The sequence below is a fragment of the Narcine bancroftii genome, chromosome 12 (genome assembly GCF_036971445.1).
Source record: "Narcine bancroftii isolate sNarBan1 chromosome 12, sNarBan1.hap1, whole genome shotgun sequence".
NCBI lineage: Eukaryota > Metazoa > Chordata > Chondrichthyes > Torpediniformes > Narcinidae > Narcine > Narcine bancroftii.
Genome location: NC_091480.1, coordinates 10,750,986 through 10,763,099, shown reverse-complemented (window position 1 = coordinate 10,763,099; position 12,114 = coordinate 10,750,986). Strand labels below are relative to the sequence as shown.

At 40.4% G+C, this 12,114-nt stretch overlaps 1 protein-coding gene across 1 annotated transcript in view; it reads left to right on the top strand.

Annotated features, from left to right (window-relative positions):
* The window catches only part of cacna1ha (calcium channel, voltage-dependent, T type, alpha 1H subunit a), a 206,428-nt gene that overhangs the window by 167,688 nt on the left and 26,626 nt on the right, over positions 1-12,114 (top strand). Inside the window, exons 24-25 of the mRNA XM_069904861.1 lie at positions 2,262-2,413; positions 3,928-4,037. Coding sequence (XP_069760962.1) covers positions 2,262-2,413; positions 3,928-4,037 — 262 coding nt within the window. The remainder of the gene's footprint in view (positions 1-2,261; positions 2,414-3,927; positions 4,038-12,114) is intronic.

Below are 12,114 nucleotides of genomic sequence, written 5' to 3'. Positions count from 1 at the left end.
GGACACATGAGTTTGAAGGCCATTTCGTGGGAAAGTCACAAAACAACGTACCACCTAGCTTATGAAGATGTAACAAAGCAGAGGGGAAAAATGCTCAGCTGTAAATGCAAATCCGTTTGCAGCAACCCTGAGAAGTCCCAAATTTTGGTTTGGTACGGCAGACTCAGAAAGATGTGCAGTTTGTTCTGTCCGTTCCAGTGCCGTCTTGATGTTGTAACCTGTTATTCGAGCAATAAAGCACAGGTATTATGATTGAAGGGAATACTTTAATTTTTTTTTCATTTAGAAATACAGGCCATTCTGCCCCACAAGCCCACACTGCCCAAATACATCTATGTGACCGATTAATCGACAAACACCATATGATTTTGGAGGGTGGGAGGAAACTGGAGGCACCCAGATGAAACTCTCACAGACACAGGGGGAACCCAAAAACTCATTACACACAGTGACAGATTCCAACCCGGGTCGCTGGCTCTGTAATAGCGTAGCGCTAACCACTACACTCATCGTGCCCCCTAGTCATAATCATATCTTATTGCAACTCTGCTTTCAGCTTAGCTGGTGGAATTCAGCAATGGCATTCCTTCATCCTCAACATATTGTAGCCAAGGAGTTATGACCTGCAGCTAGCTGTTGCAGTGTTTCGGATAACTTGGCTGTCCTCCCAGTTTCAACCCCTTCCTTAACTAAAGCAGCAAAGACTGGAATTACTCAGCAGGTGGAAAGAGAAATAGTTACCATTTCAGGTTAATAGAATTGTTATACAGAAAGACCTCAGACCTTTTTTTCTCTTTCTGCTTATGCTGTCTGGCCTGTCGAAGATTTCCAGCATTTTCTGATTTTGTCTCACATTTCCAGCGTCTGCGGTGTTTTTGATTTTCATTTATCGAAGTTTTACTTCTTCCGCAGAACATGGCTGCCCGGCAAACATGTTCGGGAAGGCGTGAGACCTACTGTGTTGATCTGCTTTTGTGGGGAACTACAAAACAAAATTCCTATCTGCATGGTCTTCAAAATATATTGAGGACAAACTTCAACTGAATGAGCAGGTCTGGCGTGGGTGGGACATTTTGGCCGGCATTGGCAAGCTGGGCCAAATGGCCTGTCTCTTTGCTGCATGACTCTATAACAAATCTAAATATTATTATTTACATTTTAATGTAGGAAAAAATGAAACAAGTTCCAGTTGAGTAACGGATAAAGTTGGATCTAAATCTCACCGACGTATCTTATAGTGGTGGTTTTTCACACCGACTCATGGTAGTAGGAACTTGAACTTGGGTAATGGAAGGGGGAGACTAAATACCCTCCATAGTTAAGCAATTTTTAAAAAAAAGACGCCAAGCTGGGAAGGGAAACGCTCCTTCCACGTGCACCATTTGTCCTGCAAGGTTTGCAATTGTATTGCTTTCTCTCAGTGTGACTTGCCGCAGAAATCCTCCTCTGGCCCAGCACTGTGCAATGCAACAGTGCATGGTAAATTGCATGTGTTAATGCAAAACAAGCATGTAGGATGTGCATGGTACTTTTATTTGACGAGTTGCAGTACATCAAATTTCACCCATATCATGAACAAAATGTACTCTGAACTGTTGGCACAGCCTTAGTGCATTTAAAACGTTTATCCTGTTCTTTGTCCCAGAACGCTGTGACAAAGTTCTTTGAATGACCAACATCCTTTTCACTCCATAAATATTATTGTTAAGAACAATAAGTGGCTCCTCATATACACATATATGATATGAGGCGACAATGTTTCATGTGTAATTTTTCCCCTGACACATGAATTTCCATAATTTTTAAACCATCCATCCTCTCGCTGTGAATCGTGAGCTCAGACATTTCTGAATGACAGTAAGAGGTGTTGAACTCGTTGACCATCCCTTGTGCGCAGGTTCTCTGCTGTTCCTCCTGGTGGTTTAGACTCGACTCCCGTCTTCCTTCTCCCACCCACTGGCTCATCTCTCTTCAGAGTTGCGGGCAAGTACTTGGAGGAGGTCGTGGTCTGGGCCTGCGAATATCAGTGCAAATTAGAATTGAACAGGGGGTTTTCTGGTCGACTTCACAGCGAGAAGTGCAGTGAATGTCGATGCCTTATTTCATAACTCCCATCCAGTCAAACAAAAAAATCATTTTGCGTTGAATCATTTGAGAAATAATAGTGTGATAAATTTAATGTAATCAGCATAATGTGAACTTTGCTGTCTATTATTTACCTTCTGCATTGTAATTTAAGTTTTTCCTCTTGTTTTCTCTAGAAGCTCAACGTCGACCCTATTACGCTGACTATTCCCCAGCTCGACTTTACATTCATAAACTATGTACCAACCACTATCTGGATCTGTTCATCACATTCATTATTGGCATAAATGTCATCACCATGTCCATGGAACACTACCACCAACCAATTGTAAGTGTGTACTACTGACCTTCCCTCCTTCTTCCCAGGGCCCAAACCATGATATTATTTAGAAGTTCTGAAAGTGGCCTCACCTGTAAATATAAACTCCCAGTTTCATCCATTGCTATAGTAAAGTACCGCATATGTTGGCGTATAAGACAGTATTTGAATCTTGAAAATGTCACCCCAAAGCCAGAGGTCGTCTTAGACGACCTGAATCTGAATCTTAACAGCAAAGTCCCATCTGCCCAGTCCGATTGCGATCAACTCTGTGCAGGCATTAAAGGGCCTGTTAGAGGAGCTGACGGTGGTTTATTATAAAATTGAAATCTTTACTGTGTAATTTGCTTTTAAAATATTGTGACAGCCTCACTCCATTGGTCAGTGGGATGGTTGGTAAAGGACTATTGGGCCAGTAAGGTCTCGGTGGTAAGTGCCAGATGGGATAGACTTATACAGCAAATATAGCTCAGAACCTACTTTTTAGGTGCAAATTCAGGGCTTGTCTTATATACGAGTCATCTTGTACGTCAGCATATACATTAGATTGGAGATGTCACATGACACTTTATCGTCCAGCTTTTGAGGTAAAACACAGTATTCTGTTGACACCGTGGTTAAGTGAAAAAACACACAATGCTGGAGAAACTCAACAGGTCAAACAGTGCCTTTATGTAGCAAAGGTGAAGATACATCACCAATGTTTGACCTGCTGAGTTTCTCCAGCATTTGTGTGTTTTTTCATCGTCTAGCTTTTGATGAGTGTGAAGAAATGTTCTTGTGAATTTTATTCCAATGTGAATTTATGAAATTGAAGTGGGAAAAGGGGTGCTGCCCTTCAAATCTGTTAAGGTCATGGCTGGTCTTATCTTGGAGTGAGTTGGCTCCATTTTCCTGGTCTGTTCCCCATAACCTTTCACTCCCCAAAGAGGGAAGAAGTCCTTCTTCATTTCCATCCAAAGTGGATGATTGTTTACTCTGAGTTTACAATTCTTGGTTCCAGATTCTACCACTACTCATCAGCATTTGGAGCAGAGTTATCAATAGAATGTTAAATACTTAGATTTTCTGGGTACATTTATGCATTCCAGGATCATATGGGGTGGATTTAGGGCAGGTAATCCCTTCTTAGAGGGTTGACCAACCTCTCCTTTGCGCGAAATGAACAAAAGGAGACCTGCTTTGAGACTATTCAGACAAAGAAAGATTTCCAGTCCGCCAAAGTAGACAAATTCAAACTTACATTTTTGAGGTGAGAAACCCAGCCCTTTTGAAGGATGGTCATTGTTTCCACAAAATAGCTAAACCAAAATAAGACGGCTAATTCCTCTGCTAAAATCCCTGGGTACTTCTTCTCATGGGAAAACTGTGCATGTACATCTGGGACATGAAAATCATGTAGCATTGCTTGAGGAGAGTCTGATAGGCAATGCTGCCTAACAATTAAATGCTAATAATCAATATATTATCTCGCACTAAGACACAATAAACTTTAATCTTTTCCTTCTCTTGTTTTCCTCCAGTCCCTTGAAGAGGCTCTGAAGTATTGTAACTATGTGTTCACCATTGTATTTGTCTTCGAATCTGTCCTCAAGCTCATTGCCTTTGGCTTCAGGAGATTCTTCAAAGACCGGTACGTTGTGCTGTTTTGTTCTTCCATCCCTGCTGGTATATAATATAAAAAAAAGATGTGTGACAAGCAGCTCATTGTCTGGTACCTTTCAATCACCTTCCTCCATTTCCTGGCTCCACCTCTTCCCCTCCCCCACTCATTTGACCCTTGTCTTTCATTCCCTCCCAGTTTTGCCAATGCCCCTCTATGGGCCCCTGTCTCACCCTTTCTACCTTGTCCTCCATTATGCTCCACGATCTGTCTTGATGAAGAGTTTTGTTCTGAATGTCAACCATTCCTTTCCTGCCCACGGATGCTGCTCACCGCACTGAGTTTCTCGAGTAGATCACTCTTGCTCCAGATTCCAGCAGTCTCTTATGTCACAGGAAAATAGGAGCTTACACAACCCACCATTCAATATGGTCAACCCTGCTGGCCTCAACTACTTTCCTGTTCCAATTCCCCAGAACCATCAATTCCCTGATCTTTCAAATATTTATCTATCTTTTCCTTAAATAGATCTAATGATCTGGCCTCCAGTATTCTCAGCTGGAGGGAATTCCAGAGATTCACTTGCCTCTGAGAGGCACTAATGTTTTTGAGTTGTTTATTATCATCTGACTGTCCATATACAAATCAGGTCACCTTTATTTATCGCTCATACCAAGGTAAAGACGAGATACTGTTTCTCCAGGACCACGGAGCATATTTGCATAAATAGGTTAGAAGTTAAACATATTAAAATATTAAGACGTATACAGTAAAAGTTTGCACTACACTATCCACATATGTTTTGGGAATTCAGGAGCCTGATGTCTTGGGGGAAAAAAACTGTTGACCAATCTGGACGTAACGACCTGTGTACTACGGTACCTCCTACTAGATGGCAGAAGGGAGAACAGTTTACGTGAAGGGTGTGTGGAGCCATTCACAATATTTATTGCATTTCACATGCATGGAATGATGTGGACGTCCTTCACAGTAGGAAAAAATGCCCAGTGATCCAGAAAAAACAGCATTTCTCCATAGTGCACAACACATAGAACATAATAATCAGATATATACATAAAGATAAAATTTAGAATCAATATATAACTATTTTGGAATTATTTACTTGGTTACATGATACCGTTCATCCAGCTCACACCCTGGGGGAAGAAGTTATTTCCCAGCCTAGCTGTCCAAATTTTGATGCTTCTGTACTGCCTTCTTCATAGTATTGGATCAAAGACACTGTGTGCTGGATGGAAAGGTTCCTCCATAATTTTTTGAGCTCTATTTAAGCCATGTTCTTGGTGAATATCGTCAATAGAGGAAAGGGAGGCCCCCATGATCTTTTCAGCCATTTTGATGATCCTCTTTATCGACTTCTGATCTGATGCTTTGAAGCTTTAATTTATTTTGCAGCTATGTCCACTTGTCTGACATCATGTTTATGAGGTGCTGCCCCCTTCAGATCACAGTCCTGTCATCTTATTTGGCCTTGAGGACAAATCTGGCTCCAAGCTAAACAAAATCATAAAATAAAATTATCAAAATATATTGAGAAGGAGCAGGACAACTCCCTTATGTGAAAAAACATTTTTTATAATGAATCAAAAGTAGGTTATTTTACAAGTGTGGCAATGAAAAAAGGAACTGTTAAAATGAAAAGATAAAATAGTCAATTTGTGGGAAAGTTGAGATCTTAATAAGCACCTTTGCGTTGATTGTTGATCAAGAGAATAAAATGAGAGGGAAAAGAAATCTCAATATGGTTGTCTATGATGGTTATATTATGATAGACAAAAGGATTTTATTTAGACCTTTCTCGACTGACAGAAGTTTTTTAAAAAAATCTAAAGACTGAAAGGAAATTTTTTTGCATGAGTTTGTAAATAGGAATTTGTGGGGACTCTAGAAATGTTGTCTCTTGAATCTGGTGACATAGCTTTTAAATTTAGCAGTTGTATCTGAAAAAAAAAGATAGCTGGATGAACATTTTTTAATTGTATATTTTTAATTAAATATGATACTAACAGAAGAATATCAGTTGGAAGTAGCCAACGGTTTGAAAAGAGGTGATCGAGTGTGTTGCATCCTGGCAATTTCTTAATAGTCCTCATATGCAGGATGTATGGAGAATATTCGGTGGATGTAGTGTGCATGGACTTCACGGAGATTTTCACTTCCATGTCAAGAGACATGGAATCAAAGGAAGAATAGCATGAATTAAATAGTTTGGAATGGGGAAATGGAGCATTAAGCTTTTTTGAAATATAAGAGAAGCTTTTGGAAGGAAATTGAGCTGATATTAATGTTAATATGGCTAATATTTTGCCAACGCTGCATGGAGGAATAAAATATGATTGCTATTCAACTGAGCATTGGAATTAAGTAGTCAATTAACAGAACCTTTCTATTCTGAAAGATGTGCCAACTCAGTCTTTACAGGAGACTTAAATAGGTCAGGCTGACACTTCCGCCAGAGGTACATTGAAGGTTCATTGGTTAAGTGCTCAAGTGATGTGTACAAACTGTCTTTTCTAGTAAGTCAGATAAAGCATTGCCAATGAACACAGAAGGGTACCTTTCAATCACTCCTCCATTTCCTGGCTCCACCTCTTCCCCTCCCCCAGTCATTTGTCCCTCGTCTTTTATTCCTTTTTTTTTGCAAAAAAAGTCAAAATCGACATCAAATGTTTAATTTATTAAAGGGACATTTGTGAAGGGTGGCAGTGCATTCAGGCATCAAAATGTGCTGGTGACTCCATGATAATTTGTAAAGACCTCTGCATCCTGAAAGAAACAAAATTGCTGGACCATCTCTTCCCGGGAAAATAATTATTTGTTAACTATGGACAACGTTATTCATGAAAATGTTCATCGATTTCCAGGCATTAGAAAAGATTACACATTTCGAGTACTCACTGATCTGTTTATGCCTCTTGCAGTTTTTTGGGGGCAAATATTAACTGGTTCTAAAGTAATTATTCTGCTTAAGCATTTGTTAGAATTTGAGGTTAACATTCCATTCAACTTTCTGCAGGCAGCTGTCTTGTAATTCCGAATATTTGCCACTTTCTCTATTGTGTAATCTGCCACAGTGGACTGCCAATAAAACTTTATGATAGGGAACAATTTTTACAAATGAGAGGGAAAATCAATCTTAAAGTGGTTGAGTGCGGTGATGATCTGATGATAAGGGATTGCGAAAAGAATGTAAAATTGTGGATGTGACTTGTTTATCGTTACTTTGCACCTTTTTTTTACTTTCTATCTTTTTTTTCTTCTCTTTATCTGATTTGATTCTAATTCGCCACTTTTAATTCACCCTCCTCGCTTATCACTCTACTTTTAGCTCAAACTTTAATTCTGATTAGTTGAGGTTACACAGTCAGCCCTGGCATCTCTGACTGTCCTCTGCCCCCCCCCCCCCCATCATGCCACTTGCAATTCTAGCAGAAACAATTTTTGAAATGACAATGCACAATATTGCCCACCTAATGCCAGCAGCCGTTAAGTATCCTACCCCAGAAATGTTTAGGCACTGATGTAGTTATTTTTAAATGTAATTTTATGGCAATATTTGCAATCTCTGACGCTGTTGCAAAACAGCAAATTTCGTGCCATATTCTTGACAATAAATTCTGATTTAGCTCAAAGGCATCTGGGGGTTGATGGGATTTATTTAAGTCGTTAATAAAGTCATCTCAGGAATGCTAAGCAGAAAGCTATTTGATTGTTGCCAAAAGCCCATCTTTTTCACCAATGTCTTTCAGAGAAAGGTCTGCCTTTTTCATTTGGTCTGGCGTGCTTGCAATTTCAGATCCATCAATGTAATTAATTCTTAACTTTCTCCCATAAATTAATAAATGGATTTGAATATCATAGAAAGGTTAGAATCATTACCATCCTCTGCTCGATCATTGGATGCTCTAACTAAATAACAGATAGAACTTTTGTCTATCTAAGGAATATCTTTTCTGGGACAATCTGGCAGCACAAACTGTTGGAACAGCAGTGTTTTGGGAGTAGAGGCACGGTGATGCTCCGCAGGGTCCTGTTGCTCGGTCCTAATGCTGATGGCTCCATGCAGGCTTTAAACGGTCTGTTAGAGGAGTCGACGGTGTCTTTTATTTAAATCCTGCGACCTCGGAGGTCTGCTGGGTAGCATGCCTAGAGAGGTTGCAAACTCCATGGGAGCAGTGAACCGGTCAGTGCAGGGTGCCAAAATCATGGAGAAATCAATGCTTTCGGTGTTTAATCAAACAAGATTTGATGTTACATTTGTTAAACACAAATTAAGTGCCAAGATTCTGAATAACTGACATATTGTGTGTAAATCACTTTAAATTAATTTCTATTGAGCCCAAAAAGATTAATTGAAAATATACCCAGGAACATGTACAAACTGATGGTGCTTTGTGTAGTCAAGATTAAAGCTTTTCAAAACCCCTCTGAGCATTTTTATTTCCCATGTGTCAGCATTGCCAGGTTCCTTCAATCAATATTTTGAATAAAATGTTATTTTTGTTTTATTGTAAATGAAGTTAACTTCAATCGAAGTGAGGATAGCGTCATTACTCATTGTGCGTATTAACAATGAATACACATTATTCTCATGGATAATATTTTGGGGGCCACTTCAATAAACTACCTTCAAACTTGTCCTTGCTTCCACTTGTCGAATATCTGCGCTATCAAATGTTTAAAACCAACGCTATGGATTTTTTAAAAATTTGTTAAATTATATTCAATGTTTTGAAATGGAATGATGGAAATATTTAACCAAAAGGGAACACCCAAAGCTTTTTTTCAAATAATTAGAAATTATTATGACTAAAGGGTTCATTCTTGCTAATATTGCCTTGATAATTAATAAATAATAGCTGGTTATTGAATTGAAAACTTTCTTGAAATTGTATTATTTTTAATCAGTGCTCAGGCCAATTTTCCCCATTTAAAGCTGTTCATTGGGAAGCTTGAGGTGTTGAGAACATAGAACACTGAAGCACAGTACAGGCCCTTCAGCCCTTGATGTTGCACTGACCCAGGTATTCCTTAACCCTCCCTACCCTGTATCCCTCTTTTTTAATTCCATCCATGCGCCTGTCTAACATAAATCCCCCTAATGTTTCAGCCTCCACCACCATCCCTGGCAAGGCAATCCTGGTGGCTTTTCCAAACCTGGTGGCTCTTTCAATCCTGGTGGCCCTTCCAATCCTTGTGGCCTCGCCTTCCAAGGACATGTTAACCCAGAATCCACCCATTACCAGTCCTCCTCTTACAGAGCTTGTTGTTGACTGGGGTATATCCATTATCCTCATTTTGGAAGATTTACTCCTGTTCTGGTTTAAATCAGAACTTTTTTTTCTTGTTACAACAGTCACTCATCAACCTGCAAACCTCCATTCTCACCAAGATTCACTTTTGATGCAATCCCTTTTCAAACAAGATTGTATTGTTTCAATCCACTTTTCAATCCATTGGACCTCGATTCCAACAGGCTTTACACAGGAGTGGAGCTAATGTGCTAGATGGATAGAAAATATTCACTGTGTCATTTCCACTCCTGACCCAAGGCCACTGCATTAAGCTTCAACAAGTAGACAATGCTTTGTTTATATGTAGAGAGGTCAACCTGTATGGATCATCATTGAATTGTTCACCATACAGGAAGATGAATCTCGTACTGAGGAAAAGCTCATCTCGGGTAGCTTGAAGAAGGCCTCAGGCCAGTAATATATCTTTACCTCCCATGGATACTGCGAGACCAGCTGAGAATCACCAGCATTTACTGTGTGTGTTTTTTTTTAACTACAATTACAGTGTCTGCGCATTTCCGTGCTTGATGCCAAGCACCGCTCCCCTCCCTTGGAATTATAAAAGTCCGTGACAAGACCCTGGAAAATATGGACCAATTTATCATGCGAGCTAAAGGAAGAATGGATAATGAACTTCACAGTCACCTCACTTGCTGCTTCTGGCCAATTCAGGAAGAGAGTATTTGAAGATCACGATGTTCAACCCATCACTGTGTTCAATGTGTATTAGGCGGCAAGGTTCCCTACCTCCATATGTAACCTGGACACATGAACTACCTCCTGCAGTCATGTCAAACAGCAGAAAGATGCCATCAATGCAATCCCTGCAATATTGCTTATTTTGACACCAAACTGAATTGGGAATCATGTTCTGGTTCTGGGTCACCAATACCCCTGAGGGTAAAGCCCTCCAAAAGGTAGTGGACACAGCCCAGGTCATCACAGGTAAAACCCTCCCCACCATCGAGAACATCTACAGGCCATCGGAAAGCAGTGGCAATCATCAAAGACCCACACCACCCAGCACATGCTCTGTTCTCACTGCTGCCATCAGGAAAGAGGTGTAGGTGCCATAAGACTTGCACCCACCAGGTTCAGGAACAGCTGCTATCCCTCCACCATGAGACCCCTCAACAACAAACTCAATTGGGGACTTTTTAAGGACTCTCGCATTTTATTGATTTTTAAAAATCTCTATATTGCAGTTTGTTTACATTTCTTTATTTATTTACGTGTACGTTGAATCACTTTTTTCACAACCAATAAGTGGTAATTCTGCCTCGCCTACAGGAAAAAGAATATCAGGGTTGTACATGATGTCATGTATGTACTTTGACAATAAATCTGAAATCTGGAGATTTCCCGGATAATAGAGAAAGCATGTTAGAGTTTTAAAATTCCCCTTGCCAAACCACAGCATCTTTACCAACTCGTCTGAATCCTTCTTCCATGACCATTGTCAAGGGGGAAGAGTATCTTGGAAAGCACTGAGCAGATCGAATCTCCTTGATGGAAATATACGAAAACAGAGCAGAAATGGCAGAAGGAGAACCCCCCCCCCCCCTCCTAAATAACCCTCCAGCCAGCTCAGCTGTGTCAGATTCTGCAGGTCCCACGTTGATCTTGCTGGCCACCTCAGGACTGGAGTGGAAGCAAGCCATCCTTGGCCTCTAGGACTGCCATAGAGGAAGGCGAAGATTGATCATCTAAACCTTCAAAAGGAGTTAAACTTTTGCTTTCTGAATCTACTGCTAATGCCCAAATATACAGGACAAGAATTTAAACACTTAGAAAAACAAAAGCAAACCGTGCTTTTTTTTAATGAATGCCTTCACAGCCAAGAAACAGGAGCAAATAGTTTATTATATTTATCTATATCAATACGATAATGGCTAATCCCTCTAAATATGTGACTTTTCTGCATTCTCTGTGCGTTCTTTAAACTCCTTACCCATTTGTGCTTTATCCAACACTTTAATGATCTGGCCTCTACTGCTTTGCTGTGGTGGAGATTCCAGTAGTTCCATCACTTTTTGGATGAAGACATTTCTGCTCATTACTGTTTGAAATGGTGGTTCCCACATCCTTAGTCATGACCCAAGTTCAAAATGAAGAGATTTCACACAGGGTGGAGAGAGAGCTTATCCACTAGACTGTGGTCCTCGTGTGTGTCTTATGTAATTATTTAGAGACCTACAGCGTGATAAAGGCCCTTCTGGCCCACGAGCCCACACCGTCCCAGTTGCACCAAATTGAGGTATATATCTTTGGAGGGTGGGACAAAAACCAGAGCACCCGGAGGAATCCCAGGCAGACATGGGGAGAACGTACAAACTCCTTATAGACAGTGCCAGATTCAAACCCAGGTCACTGCCGCTGCGATGGTATTGTACTTACACAGTAATTCTCAGCCTTTTTTTTCCTACTCACATCCCACTTTAAGTAAGCCCTCTGCCATCGGTGCTCTGTGATTAGTAAGGGATTGCTTAAGGTGAGTGGGAAGGGAAGGTTGAGAATCACTGATCTGGACCCAATTGTTACTGAAATATTTTGGATGAGAAAAATTGTCGTTGGCCCATTTCCTTTGGAGTTTTGAAACCGTCCACATAATGAGTTCATTAGGGACGATTAAAACAGTGGTCTTCAAACTTTTTCTTCCCACCCACTTGCCACCTTAATCAATCCCTTACTAATCACAGAGGACCGATGGCAGAGGGAATACTTAAAGTGGAAAAAGGTTGAGAATCGCTGCACTAACTGCCAAGTTAACCATGCCACCTCGTTATGTTCCA